The sequence below is a fragment of the Trachypithecus francoisi genome, unplaced genomic scaffold (assembly GCF_009764315.1).
Source record: "Trachypithecus francoisi isolate TF-2019V2 unplaced genomic scaffold, Tfra_2.0 Lachesis_group14, whole genome shotgun sequence".
NCBI lineage: Eukaryota > Metazoa > Chordata > Mammalia > Primates > Cercopithecidae > Trachypithecus > Trachypithecus francoisi.
Genome location: NW_022681459.1, coordinates 46,938,684 through 46,953,325, shown reverse-complemented (window position 1 = coordinate 46,953,325; position 14,642 = coordinate 46,938,684). Strand labels below are relative to the sequence as shown.

Below are 14,642 nucleotides of genomic sequence, written 5' to 3'. Positions count from 1 at the left end.
CATTCATACTGGGCTTGAAAGTCTTCCGTTTCTCATCTTGCTCCCATATTTCAGTGGGCTGATGTGTTGTAAGATGGCTTTTGCTGCCAAGAGAAGTTTGGACCTGCTCTTCCCGTTGGCTGCCCTTCTTTGGCTCCTTTGTTAGTACCAGAAAATGTGTTTCTTTGTCTACATTCTTCATACTCCATTTCAATAAAATCACTTGTCCAGTGTAATACAACCAAAAGCCATAATTGGTGTGGTTCTGTCCCAGCACTTCCTAAGAATGGCTTAGGTGGTGAGAATATTATTAGAAAAGTTAATAAACTAAAACAACTTTTATTCTGCAAAGCAGAGCTGTAGACAACAATATAGTGATCATTTTTATTACCTAGAAACTTTGAGAAAATGATTATACACATTCCTTAAATCTATAACGAATGACCTAAATCTAAGCAAAGACCTAATGGCAAATAGTTGTCATCAAAGTCTTTTTTATTATTATCTGCCTTTAAGAACCTGGTCTTATTGTATTTGTGTTTTGAAATCAGTGCATATAATATGATTTCAATAATATAAACAAAACAACCCATACCAAGACAAAATGAAACCACCACCACCAACAAAACCCAAAAAGATTGTCAGGAACTATTCTAAAATGTTAACAATGATTATCTTCAGTCACTAGGTAAGATATATAGATAGGGCTTTTTTCTGTATTTTTAAATATTTTCTACATTGAATCTTTTGACTATAAGAAACAGAAAATCTGACTTATACGATGGTTTAAATAAATAAGGGCTTATTTTTCTCACAAAACAATAATTGTGAGGCACCTGACATTGGTTCAGAGGTTTAAGAATAATAAGACCAATTTCTCTGCAGTCCTCTTGGCCTTTCTTATAGTCTCACCTCTTATGCCTCATGGTCACAACATTGCTGCTGAAGCTCCAAACCTCATGACTCGTTCAAATAAGTAAAAGGGAGCTGCTTCTGTATCCCTTTATCAAAAAAGTAGGCTGGGCGTGGTGGTTCACACCTGCAATCCCAGCACTTTGGGAGGTCAGGGACAGCAGATCACTTGAGGTCAGGAGTTGGAGAACAGCCTGGCCAACAGGGTGAAACCCAGTCTCTACTAAAAATACAAAAATTAGCTGGGCGTGGTGGCGTATTCCTGTAATCCCAGCTACTCAGGAGGCTGAGGCAGGAGAATCGCTTGAACCCGGGAGGCGGAGATTGCAGTGAGCCAAGATCGTGCCACTGCACTCCAGCCTGAGCAACAGAGCAAGACTCTGTCTCAAACAAAATAAACAAAACAAAACAAAAACAAAAGCTTACTCTAAAATCACAGAAAAGTTCTGCTTTTGTCTGATTGATCACAGCAGTGTCACTTGACTAACCCTAGCTGTAAGAAAGGCTGGGAAGGTAAATACTTGGCTTTCTAGCCCCATAGGCAGAGGCAGGCAGGAGAGGAGGAGGAAGCTGAAAATGAATATCGGGTGCACCAGCCTTCGCTGTCTGCCACAAGCATTGTTTTTTAATTTAGTATTTTCATAATAGAAATTTTTTAAATTTCAATTTTAATTCAATTTTGAATTTGCTGTACAATCTCAATAATGCAAAAACATGCACAACAACAACAACAAAAACTAAAAGAAGCAGTATAGTTGTCTGCTCTAGGTCTTGAGACTAGTGGTATTCTGCCTTAGCTAAGTCCCCAGTGGTTGCTGTAAGTGATCAGAAGGAGAAAAACTGGGTGGTTTCTTCATTTATATATGCATGGAAGAAGTGGTTGGCTGGAGATAAGCGTGTAGACAAGCAGGTCTGGCAGAATAGTCAGGCAAAGGAACTTACCCTTCCTGATGTAGGTAGCAGGGTTGAGGTTCACTGTGAACCAACAAATGTCTTGGGAAGCCCAAGTTCAAGTGATTTTCACAGGTTTCTGTAATCCTGTGAGTCTACAGCTCAAATAAAGAGGTAAATGGGGTTTCAGATTTAAAGTGGATTATGAGAGCTTTCTAGGAAAACATGTTTAAATACCATCTCTGTGATGTGCATAAGTGAGCCAGCCTCAGGAGCCTCCAATTTCCTATGTATGTTCCTCTCAAACAGAAACAGAAGAAAAACTGAAAGCAGTAAATTGATTCACAATTTTAATCCCATTTTGCTCTTTTCAGTGTTTTTGAAATTGCCCTAACCAAAAGCCCATATACTAATAGAAAAATGAGCGGAATATGTGAATCACTTGTTTTGATAGCATTATGTTAATCTAGCTAGAACACTTCACACAATCAGAGAGTTTGAATTTTCAATCCAGTGTGAATTTTTAAAAGGAAACTTTCAGACCTGATTGCCTTGGGAACGCAGATTTCATAATTTGCTCTCCAGCCTTGCTAAAACATCCATCTGTCTTTGCAATTGAATTTGCAAGGTAAAATCATTTTAAAGGGCTGTTCTTTTGACCAGCTCTTCTGCTGTTTCTCCCTTTTCCTATTCATTTTCAGGGCTTTCTATTTGTCTGGGCAGACCATGCTGTCCTGTTATCCTCCCTGGGCTGAAGGCATGATGCTGCTCTGGAGGATGGGCTTTGTCTCCACCCTAGAGTGCACAGTTGAGTTCTGTAGCAGTTACTGTCTCAGACTCTCAGAGAGGCAAAGTAACCCAGGGAAAAATTGTGCTGGGCTGAGAGGTGGTAGGTGTGAGTTCAGGTTCTAGCTCTGAATCTTAGCAATCACATGGCCTCTGTGAGTGTCTTCAAAAGCAGACCCAGCCACCCTGCCTTTGTACTAGACTCAAATAAGATAATGAAGGTCCAGGGGCTTTGAAAGCAGATGAGAGCCCTAAAATGTTAAATTTAATTAAGCTCAACAATATAACAAACATTTTTGAATTTTAGGGTATCTGAGGTATATCCAGGTAGACATGTTCAGAAAGCCATTAGATTTATGAGACTACGGCTCAGGAGAGAACTCAGAGCTAGAATTGCCTATTTAGGAGTAACATGCTTGGTACTTTGTGCCATGTTATGAGATCACCAAAAGAGAATTTTGTTTATTATCATTATCATCATTATTATTATTATTGCTACTACTGGTTTTTATTAGGAAAGGTTCCCCTCTCCCTTATTAATAATCATTGTGAAATTAGAAGGAAGCACATACATGAGTGTCTTTTAATCTGTCTTCTTAATGCATTACATTTCACAGATAAACTGGTGAGGAGGATCAGTCAGTAAACGAGATTTTTAAAGTAAGGTTTTCAGTTTCTCAGTCTTTTGCTTAAATTATTGGATACCAGCCAAAAGACTTCCCAATTAATTAGCTTTGATGATTTATTTTAACAACTTCAGCTGGGTGACAGTATAAAAATGAAGTTGTTTCTTCAGATTATTAATTAGTAGTACCAGAGTATAAAATTACCTCGAAGCATTCAGTGTTACTCAATGTGGTGGTATTGTCGTTTTGGTGTGATGTCTTTTCATTGTGTAGGATTTTCCCACATGGTGAAGGTTGTGTAGTATCCCTGGTCCCGCCCACAACTTGCCAGTGTGGTCTCCCAGATATTTTGACAACCAGAATACCACCACCACATTTGCAAAGGCCACGTCAGGGCACTTCCTACCCTACCTACACACTCTGGTACTCTTAAGGAAATGGGTTCCATCCCCATACAAGCAGAGCTTCACTATAATATTCTCAGAGCCCATAATCTTGCACTGTCCTTAGGTGAGGTGATCTGGTGTTAAGTTCCCTTTGATACTTACTTAGGAAATATGATGGCATCTAAGACTTACAGTGAGTTGTACTCTAGCAACAATAATGCTAGAGGGAGTGGCAGATTTTGTTAATTTTAATATTGAGGACTATGGTAATTGAAGCTGTTTGGAATAATACCAATGCCCTAGAAACTGTTTCATTTGATCTTCATAATAGCCTTCTGAGGTAGATGAAAACCTGAGGCCAGGAGAAGTATTAATAGTAACTTTCTTAAGAGAACATGACATGAGGTAGTAGAGCCGGGAATAGGGATCTTCTGATTCTGCTCACAGTGCCTTTCCACCATAAAGCACTGTCCCACATAACTGGCAATTCTGAATTATTAAATCTGGTAGAATAAGACCCATGAAACAAATTGTAGAGCTTAGGCAGCAATGTTGAGAAATGGCAGGCTCAGGGGATACACCAATTACCAAGGCAAAGTCAGCTGAGCATGCAACAGATATAAAATTTTTTTATTGCTTGCTTGTTTATAACTTGTTTCATTCAAAAAGGATTTATTTAACTTATAATAACAAATGATGATATAATAAAAATAGAAAATCAAGATCAAAGAGCCCAAACATGTAGCATATAAGGGCTAATATAGTTGTTATAGTAGAGTTTCATATTTAAGTCAGAGCTTCTTGGTGGCTGAAACAAAGAAAGAAATATAGTCATGTGTCATTTAACAATAGGGATACATTCTGAGATGCATCATTAGGAAATTTTTTCATTGCGTGAACATCAGAGTGCACTTACACAAACCTGGATGGGATAGCCTACTACACACCTAGGCTATGTGGTACATAGCTGACTGCTCCTAGGCTACAAACTTGTATAGGAGGGTACTGTACTGAAATGTTTAACACAATGTAAATATTTGTGTATCTAAACATAGAGAAGGTATGCTTTATGGTATTATAATCTGATGGAACCCCTGTTGTATCTACAGTCTGTCATTGCCTGAGTGTCTGTCATTGACTATACATAATTCTTTTTTATTTTTTCTTTTGAGACGCGGTCTTGCTCTGTCACCCAGGCTGGAGTGCAGTGGTGTGATCTTGGCTCACTGCAACCTCCACCTCCTGGGTTCAAGTGATTCTCCCACCTCAGCCTCCTGAGTAACTGGGATTACAGGCGCATGTCACCATGCCTAGCTGATTCTTGTGTTTTTAGTAGAGATGGGGTTTCACCATGTTGGCCAGGTTGGTCTCAAACTCCTGACCTCAGATGATCCGCCTGCCTTGGCCTCCCAAAGTGCTGGGATTACAGGTGTGAGCCACCACTCCCAGCCTATCATTCTTTTTTTAATTTAATTTTTTATTTTTATGGGTACATAGTAGGTGTATGTAATTATAGGTTACATGAGATATGTTGATACAAGCATATAATGCGTAGCAATCACCATCAGGGTAAATGGGGTGCTTGTCCCCTCAAGTATTTATCCTTTGTGTTACAAATAATCCAATTATACTCTTTTAGTTATTTTTAAGTGTATGATTAAATTATTATTTGCTGTAGTCACCCTGTTGTACTATCAACTACTAGATTTTATTCATTCTTTCTAACTATTTTTTTCATAATTGTTATTATCCAAAAGATGGAGCCTAGTATTCCTCAGGAAAAGGGTAGCTGAATTCTAAAAGAAATTTCTCAAGAGGGAATTTAAATAGGGGATTCTGGTGACAAAATGTATGGTATCAATAAAATTTTATAGCAAAGATTGTAATAGACTTGAGTGTGCTTTTTCTAACAGCAATCTTTAATCAAAAGCAAATTAACTAACCTGAGGGCACCATGATAACCCACAATTCTGTGTGGGTCCAAGGCAATTTGGTTCAAGTTTACAGGTTTTTGTGGTCTCACTAGATCCAGGGCTAGAATTTAGAGCATCAAGAGGCATGGATGGCTCAAAAGTTCCTTGGGAAACTTCTTTTAATAGACGTCTGTCTCACACGACTTTGTTAGAATATGGTTTGTAATTGTAGGCTGTGACAAGGGCTGGGAGGGTTTATTGGAGGGCACATCTATCAGGATGTGCTAGGTGCTAATAGAGTAACAGCCCATAAATCTTAGTGGCTTAATACAACAAAGTGTTATATTCATACAAAGCCTACCAGAGGTCCATGCATCCCTTAGGGGCAGCACACTAATCTAGGCCTGCCATGGCTCCATCTTCCTATAGCTGTACCATCTGGAATATGATACGTACCTTCCGCAGTTGATGAGATGGAGGAAGAGAGAGCATGGAATACTGCACTTCAGCTCTTCAATGCTTCTCTCTGGAAGTAACACATCACTTCTTACTTTTCATTAGCTAAAGCAAGTCACTTGCCATGCCTAACTTCTCATGAGTAGGGAAATACATACCTGAATGTGGAAGAGAACCAGATAGCAGGGAGCATTAGTAAAGTCTACCACAGATGGGCAAGAAAGGTAATCCAAGCCAAGTGAATAGGATAGGCAGAAGAGGCAGGGTGGGATTGAGCAGAAGGGTATATGGGGCTGCTCTGTGGCTGGCGTAGGAAGGCTGAGTTGGGGCTGAATCGGAAAAGCCCATAAGTTCCACTTGACTACACTTTGTAGGCTAGAGGGACCCTCAGAAGCTGCTCCAAGGAGATGGTACTGGTTCAGCTTTCAGGGTCTTAGCTCAAGGGAGGAGCAGAAGCAGCTATCTCAGCATTTCAGTGATTCTACCCCATGCCTCTAAACAAATTTTTTTTCATACTGAAACTAACTCCTTGTAACATTCCCTGCATTGCTAACTTATGAGGCTGCCTCCCACCTCTTATTGTGATCCAGAATGAAAACCAGGCACACTCTGCCTTTTCCAAACAGTGACTAATGGCGGGGCTTGGCCAGGCAGGCCCAGCATATTTTTCACTATGCTCTGGGCTTCCCACCAAGTCTCTCCCAGTGGCCCGGCCATAGCCATTAGAGATGACTGTGCCTAGCACTTCCTACCTCATCATCTATCACCAGCACCCCTCTCCAGCCACCTCCTTTTTAATAGGTTTAATTATTACTTCCCTTACTTCATGGCACAATTAATCTTCCCCCCTGCCTCAGGATTTACAGCTGCACAGGCCCAGGGAATTTCTGAGCTATTCACCTGTAGTCTAAGTCTTTAACTATCCAAGGGAAGTGGGAAGGAGGGCTATGCATGAAGGCAGTGAATATTTGTGGGTTCCAGTGGGCTCCAGCTGGCTTCTTGTCACTGCTCATTCAGCCCAAGCCTTTGGGATGGTGGTGGGAGGGTACTGCATAGGAACTGACTCTGCTCCCAGTCAGCATCAAGGGGAGTCTTGAGGGGTGGGGGTGAGCAATAGAACCTATTTCTCTGCATTTGGAGAAATAAATGTATAGCAAATAAATAATACATTTAGACTCTAAAATATAGTCTCTACAAAACTACTACATTTTATTTCCTCCAAAGTTGGTTTAAAAGGTAGGTGGCTTCCAATGGAGTGTGCTTGCTTATAGGAGGGAGAGGTGGTACAGAGATTTCCCAGCCTTATAGCAGGCTCCTCAGAGTTGAAACAGAAGGGAAGGGCAGTGGGGATCTGGGACAGAAGTGCCACTGAACTCTCAATGTCACTGAAGACATCCTAAACTGCTGTTGAAGCAAAAAAAGATAACAGGCTCGTAACTTCACTTATCCTTCAAGGAACAGGCAGAGCCTGGTGGGTTTAGTAGAAAAAGGAGACAGATGTAATTAAGTTAAAGGATGGCAGAATAGATCTGCGATGGCCCAAGAGTTCTCCAGAGGTGACGCCCACACAGATTACATCTGCTTCCTCCTACTACATTTCTTAATCTTTTAGGATTTTCTTGTATCTAATGTATACTTCTCTGCTCTCTAGATACAGATTTAGCTAGGGCATCAATCTGTTCATATGCAGCTGCTAAGAGCTTGGTTTGCCACAGCAGTATACTAGTGTTAATAAAGAAGAAATTGGCACATGATGCAAATATTTGTGTGTGTGGTGAGAGAAAAGAAATGGGCACAGAATCATGTCTGTCTTTCACTGGAAGACATTTCCAGATGAGGGGAGAAGGTAAAAGAGTGTGGACTAAGCTGGGTATGGTGGTGTGTGCCTATAGTCCCAGCTACTTGGGAGACTGAGGTGGGAGGATCGCTTGAGCCCAGGAGGTCAAGGCTGTAATGAGCTGTGATTGTGCCACTGGACTTCAGCCCGGATCACAGACTGGAGTACAAGACTCTGTCTCTTCCCCCACTGGCTGCTCTGAAAAGCCATCTTTGCATTGTTCCTCGTCCGCCTCCTTGCTCGCCGCAGCCGCCTCCGCCGCGCGCCTCCTCCGCCGCCGCGGACTCCGGCAGCTTTATCTCCAGAGTCCCTGAACTCTCGCTTTCTTTTTAAATCCCCTGCATCGGATCACCGGCGTGCCCCACCATGTCAGACGCAGCCGTAGACACCAGCTCCGAAATCACCACCAAGGACTTAAAGGAGAAGAAGGAAGTTGTGGAAGAGGCAGAAAATGGAAGAGACGCCCCTGCTAACGGGAATGCTAATGAGGAAAACGGGGAGCAAGAGGCTGACAATGAGGTAGACGAAGAAGAGGAAGAAGGTGGGGAGGAAGAGGAGGAGGAGGAAGAAGGTGATGGTGAGGAAGAGGATGGAGATGAAGATGAGGAAGCTGAGTCAGCTACGGGCAAGCGGGCAGCTGAAGATGATGAGGATGACGATGTTGATACCAAGAAGCAGAAGACCGACGAGGATGACTAGACAGCAAAAAAGGAAAAGTTAAACTAAAAAAAAAGGCCGCCGTGACCTATTCACCCTCTACTTCCCGTCTCAGAATCTAAACGTGGTCACCTTCGAGTAGAGAGGCCCGCCCGCCCGCCCACCGTGGGCAGTGCCACCCACAGATGACACGCGCTCTCCACCACCCAACCCAAACCATGAGAATTTGCAACAGGGGAGGAAAAAAGAACCAAAACTTCCAAGGCCCTGCTTTTTTTCTTAAAAGTACTTTAAAAAGGAAATTTGTTTGTATTTTTTATTTACATTTTATATTTTTGTACATATTGTTAGGGTCAGCCATTTTTAATGATCTCGGATGACCAAACCAGCCTTCGGAGCGTTCTCTGTCCTACTTCTGACTTTACTTGTGGTGTGACCATGTTCCTTATAATCTCAAAGGAGAAAAAAAACCTTGTAAAAAAAGCAAAAACGACAACAGAAAAACAATCTTATTCCGAGCATTCCAGTAACTTTTTTGTGTATGTACTTAGCTGTACTATAAGTAGTTGGTTTGTATGAGATGGTTAAAAAGGCCAAAGATAAAAGGTTTCTTTTTTTTCCTTTTTTGTCTATGAAGTTGCTGTTTATTTTTTTTGGCCTGTTTGATGTATGTGTGAAACAATGTTGTCCAACAATAAACAGGAATTTTATTTTGCTGAGTTGTTCTAAAAAAAAAAAAAAGACTGTCTCTTTAAAAAAAAAAAAAGAAAAAAGAAAGAAAAAGCATGGAGCACGGACTTCTGAGTTAGAAAAATCTGAGTGTTAGTACTAATCCTGCCACTTAGAGCCGTGTGGGCCTGAGTAAGCTCTTGAACCTTTTAGGGCTCTGAGACCACAGTATCAACCTTGTTTTGGGGCATGAATGGGATCATGGAGTAGAGAGCCAGGCACAGAGAGGTTCTCAAGAAAAGCTTACCTATCACGAAGTTGCTTGTAGCTGAAGTCAAATGATACACATTTTTGGAATTACCTGCATTTAAAAATATCTGTATTGACCTGGCACATTGGCTTACCCCTACAATTCCAGGGCTTTAGGAGGCCAAGGCAGGAAGATAACTTGAGCCCAAGAGTTTGAGACTAGCCTGGGCAACATAGTGAGATCCCACGTCTACAAAAATTAATTAATTAAAAATTAGCCAGACACAGTGGTGCACAGCTGTAGTCCCAGCTACATGGGATGCTGAGGCAGGAGGATCTCTTAAGCCTGGGCGATTGAGGCTGCAGTGAGCCATGATCGTGCCACTGCACTTCAGCCTAGGTGACAGAACGAGACCCTGTCTCAAAAAAAAAAAATCTATACCTTTGCTGTCCATCACTGGCAAAAGTAATGGAGATTTGTCTCCAGGTGCATATTAATAAATAGTCATCTGCAAGTGTGTTAGATAAGACATCCAATTGGTTGCACTTCTAACACAGAGCACTTTGCTCTCATGCCTTTGATTCTAGCCATCTGTTTACTAACCAGGTCTGTCACCTCCTCCTTACTCTCAGCTTTGCAGTATTTTAAGTACAATGTAGAAGAACTTATATGTGAAAACTTGAGAAGGAGAGGGTTCAGGGAACCTAAAGATATCTAGGGTTGGAATTATGGGTCCTGTGGAAAACCTGGGACCACTTATCCCAATGAGGAGGAGGACCGGGAGGAACAGTTGGGAGTACACAGCACTTTTTCTGTGAAGCAGGTTTTCTCAGCCATTTTAGCCATTTATCAGCCATTTGACTATTTGATAGACAAAATATCAACCTATCCTTTAAGATCATTTGAAATGAAATCAAGGCAATAGGACAAAGTGCTATGTAGTTTTCAATCTCTACATGTTCTTCTCCCAGCCTGGAAAAGGATGTGGAGGCTGGTATAGCTACAGAGGCTGGTGACCAACCCAATTTCTTTCTACTGTGGTCCCAGAGACAGAAAAGTGGACTTAAACATCCACATCAGGACTTAACTGCAAGGAACAGCTTCCTGATCAGAAAAGGTTATAGAAGAATATATGCAGTGCAAACTTTTATGTATACCTTTATTATTTAATTTTCCATTATTGAAATGTTCATGAACCACACAGGTAGAGAAAATGGTATAATGAACTCCCACATACTCATAACCCAGTTATCAACATTTTGCTAATCTTGTTTCATCTGTTTTCATAAACACACGATTTTTTGTTTTTTGAGGTGGAGTCTCACATTCTGTTGCCCAGGCTGGAGTGCAGTGGCACGATCTTCACTCACTGCAAGCTCTGTCCCCCGGGTTCCTGCCTCCCAACGCCTCCCGAGTAGCTGGGACTACAGGTGCCCGCCACCATGCCCGGCTAATTTTTTTGTATTTTTAGTAGAGACAGGGTTTCACCGTGTTCGCCAGGATGGTCTCGATCTCCTGACCTCGTGATCTGCCCGCCTTGGCCTCCCAAAGTGCTGGGATTACAAGCGTGAGCCACTGTACCCGGCCCACACACACAATTTTTAAAGCAAATCATAGACACCATGTTGTTTCATGTGTAAATGCTTCTATAAATATTTCTAACGGAAGAGAACTTTATAAAGCATAGCCACTGTCCTATGTCACACCTAGCAAGACTAATAGGAGTTATTTCATGTCTCCAGCTTGTCCTGAAAGCAGATGGGCTGGTCCTGCTGAGGGCAGTGGGTCTGAGAGTCCTTGCCTCAGTTCTGCCACTAACTCACTTCCTCTCACTAGGCCCTGGTCATATCATTCAGAAAGTGAATCCATGGGAGGGCCTTTTCCAGTTCCCAAATTTTATGTTGCCTCTGGAAATAGATGGTGATTTAAGTAGGATGGAGCAGAAAACAATTTTTTTGAAAGTAGAGGAAAACAATAGATCAACTCTTAAAGCCCCATTTGGGTTGTGCACTATTGATAATCATGACTGTAATGCTTTCAGGACACGAGAAGACCACTTCCATTGTTTGTGGCAGTACACCGAGGCCCCTACCTCCACAAAATTATTAAGAGAAAAGACAGCCGGAACTGCATTCTATGTTTAATAGTTTTTCTGCTTGGCTTGTGCAGTTCACACCTCCCTTAGTCTTTGCTGGTAATGGCTAATAAAAGCAAAATGTATTGAGCACTTACTATGTCTGAGGCACTTAGGCCAGCCTCTGCTGAGCATGATCACATTGGCCCTCACAACAGCCCTTTGAAGTAGGTATTATTATTCCCATGGCAGTGACCATTCTTGACCCATAGGTGGAGACCTGCTGTGACGATGTATAAATTCATAGCGATGTGTCCTTCCTTCACACACCCTCGTGAGAACTCGGCTTTGTGAGGATCTTCTGCCCCACTAATCTTCATTTAATTCCCCTCCCTGCAGCACGTTGTCACCTAGCACGCCCCTGCTGACAGACCCTCTGTAAGTCTTCATCTGAATGACGGCCCTGGAAAATCAAGCTGTGGTCTCAAAAGGGAAGGAGGATCTGCAGATTATCTCCTCAGCATGTGCAGTCACTCTGCTGGCAGCTCTTGGGTCGCTTTGATGTTGCCTCAACAAAGAGAAAGGCTGCCAAGAGTGTGTCATGTTCCGTTCAGAATTCCCCATGCTGGCAGTGGCTGGGACAGTAGAGACACAGGGAGAATGAACAATTCCCAGCTCAGCCCCATCCATCTCTTCTTACTCGTGTCTGTGTGAGGAAGCCTTTGAGAGTCTTCTTATGATGCTTTATAGGCCCTTGGAAAAGTAAGATAAGGAGGACAGGAGGAGAACAGGAGAGTGCATAGGGAAGCTGGCTGGAGATCAGATCATTTTGCCGTAACCAGCGGGCAATTTCTTTCACAAATCATTGAACCCTCGGTAGCCATTATCATCCCAACTGCTCCCTATTAACTAGCCCAGACTCTTAAGGTCATGAGAGTCAGAGAAATAGAATTCCCTTCCTTTTTCTCACTCTCTAAATACTGGTCATACTATGTTTAGATACCATGTTTTAGTTTACAAAGTATATTGATACATACTGTTATGTTTCTCATGCCATGTCTTTGAAATGATTATAATCTGACCTTATACGTGAGAAAACAAAAATTGCCAAAATATTTTCAATTTAAGAAAATAACAAAGGCTCAGAGGTATTGAGTGTCTCAAAGATACTCAGCTGAATGAGGTGGGAGCCAGGCTTGTAAACAGGACTTCTGGCTTAGAGTCCTGTGCCTTTTCTATTATATTGTGCCTTTCTGATGTTTAGCCAGTTTCCTGTAGGATGAGGTAAGTCCCACGCTGCAGGAGAGTGGGGAGCTTCCAAGGAGACCTGTCTTTGGTGGTGATGGGCCAAGCTTCCTCCAATTGCCTGCTAGGTCTCTCGCCACTTGCTTCCTCTTACCATCATCTTAGCAAACAATAAGTGATTATATTGGCTTAAGAAAATCATTGCAATAAAATCCAAAAGCTGTGAGGGAAACAAAAATGCCACTGCAAAGGCATCATTGTGGGAGAAAGTGCTCCAAGGGAGATTCCGGCACTCCTACTGCCCTCCCTAACTCTGGCTCTGTTCATAATTATTGACTCATGGCTGGACAGATATTTTGACCCTAATTGAAAAAATACAGAAAGTGAGGAGAGAGGAAGTAAATAAGGAGTAGGGAGAAATGTGGGAAAAAAAGTTCTTCTGAGGATATCTGGAAATTCGAAATGTGAAATTTTTCTCTTTAGATAAAAGTGGTTTAGGACTACATGTTAAATTAGGTCTTTAGAACTGAAACATTGCTGTCACTAATAATTTTTCAGCATTAAAAGGGTTCTAGGTGATGCTAAGGTATTATTTCCTCTCGGGAAGCTTAGATTTTCTAACCTTGAGACAGATTCGGAAAAGCTCTGATCCTTCCAGCAAGGATCCTGGTGACATCTCTAACCCAGGGAAGTGACCAGACCCAGTCCCCAGGAATGTTACTTTCTTATTGGATTGGAGTCCAAAAATACTGTTTTTAAACCAAGGGTTATATGTTTATCATAAAAAAAATTTAAAATACATATAAGTAAAAAGCAAAAAAAAAAAAAAAAAAAAACTCTTACAATTCTACCACCCGAATATTACTGCTCTTAACCTTTAAATACATTTTATGCTGTATGTGTTTAAATGTAAACATGTATGCCTATACACAGTGCTACTAAAGCATGCATTAAAATGTACTGTTTTGTGATCATATATCCTCTTAATATATTGTAAATTTCTTCCTATGTCAATAAACTTCACTTTTTTTTTTTTTTTTTTTTTAAGACAGGGTCTCACTCTGTCACCAAGGCTGGAGAGCAGTGGTGTGATCATGGCCTACTGCAGCCTTGAACTTCTGAGCCCAAGTGATCCTCCTACCTCAGCCTCCGAAGTAGCTGGGACTACAGGCTCACACCACCATGCCCAGCTAATTTTTTAATTTTTGGTGGAGACAGGGTCTTGCTATGTTACCCAAGCTTGTCTTGAACTCCTAAGCTCAAGCGATTCTCTTGTCTCAGCCTTCCAAAGTGCCAGGTTATAGGTGTGAGCCACCACACCCAGCCCCTCACCATTTTTACTGTCACCATGTTTATTCCATTGTATAAATGTACCATGATTTATTTAGTTATTTTTAAATTATGAAATATTTTACTCATAAAAAAATATACAGAAGAATTACTATGGCTTATTTAATTTCCAGCACCTCAAGAATCTCCTTTCCTGGAAGGGAATAATTTCAATAACTAATATTGCAGTTTCACTCTGTAGTTTTACAGTGCTCTTGCACATACATTATTTCGTTTGATCCTCACTATCACCTCCTAAGGTTGGTGTTATGTTCATTGTTTTTCTCATTATATAGATGAACTACGTAAAACTCAAAAAGACTAAATGATTTACCCTAAGTCCAGTTAAGTCAAAGAGATGGCTGGGTCCTAGGACTAGATGTGACTCTTGTGGCAGGGCAGATCTCCACAGCATGCAAGGGAGGAGTCAGGACCAGCAGAGTAGCCCCCACAGACTCACCCTGCACTGCACCCCCAGCTCCTGCCCTGCCCTGACTTCAGCCTTGATCATGCGTACTTCTGCCTTTTGACCCAGTGTGCTCTCTGGGGGCAGAGACTTCTGTCTTCATTCTTCTCTCTACCCCTGCTGCCCACCACAAGTTCTGATACAATAAATGCCCAGCTAACGTCTG

The 14,642-nt window shown here is 41.7% G+C and overlaps 2 protein-coding genes across 4 annotated transcripts in view; both read left to right on the top strand.

Moving 5' to 3' along the window:
* Window positions 1-14,642, top strand: part of TTC28 (tetratricopeptide repeat domain 28) — a 740,148-nt gene that overhangs the window by 601,750 nt on the left and 123,756 nt on the right. The window lies entirely within an intron of this gene.
* Window positions 7,961-9,184, top strand: LOC117096128 (prothymosin alpha). Its single transcript, XM_033233096.1, has one exon. It carries the CDS (start codon window positions 8,153-8,155, stop codon window positions 8,483-8,485), a length of 333 nt encoding a protein of 110 aa, XP_033088987.1. The 5' UTR covers window positions 7,961-8,152; the 3' UTR covers window positions 8,486-9,184.

What these genes read in the sequence shown, in the direction of transcription:
- LOC117096128 (XM_033233096.1), top strand. Translation starts at nt 8,153, where the DNA reads ATGTCAGACGCAGCCGTAGACACCAGCTCCGAAATCACCACCAAGGAC.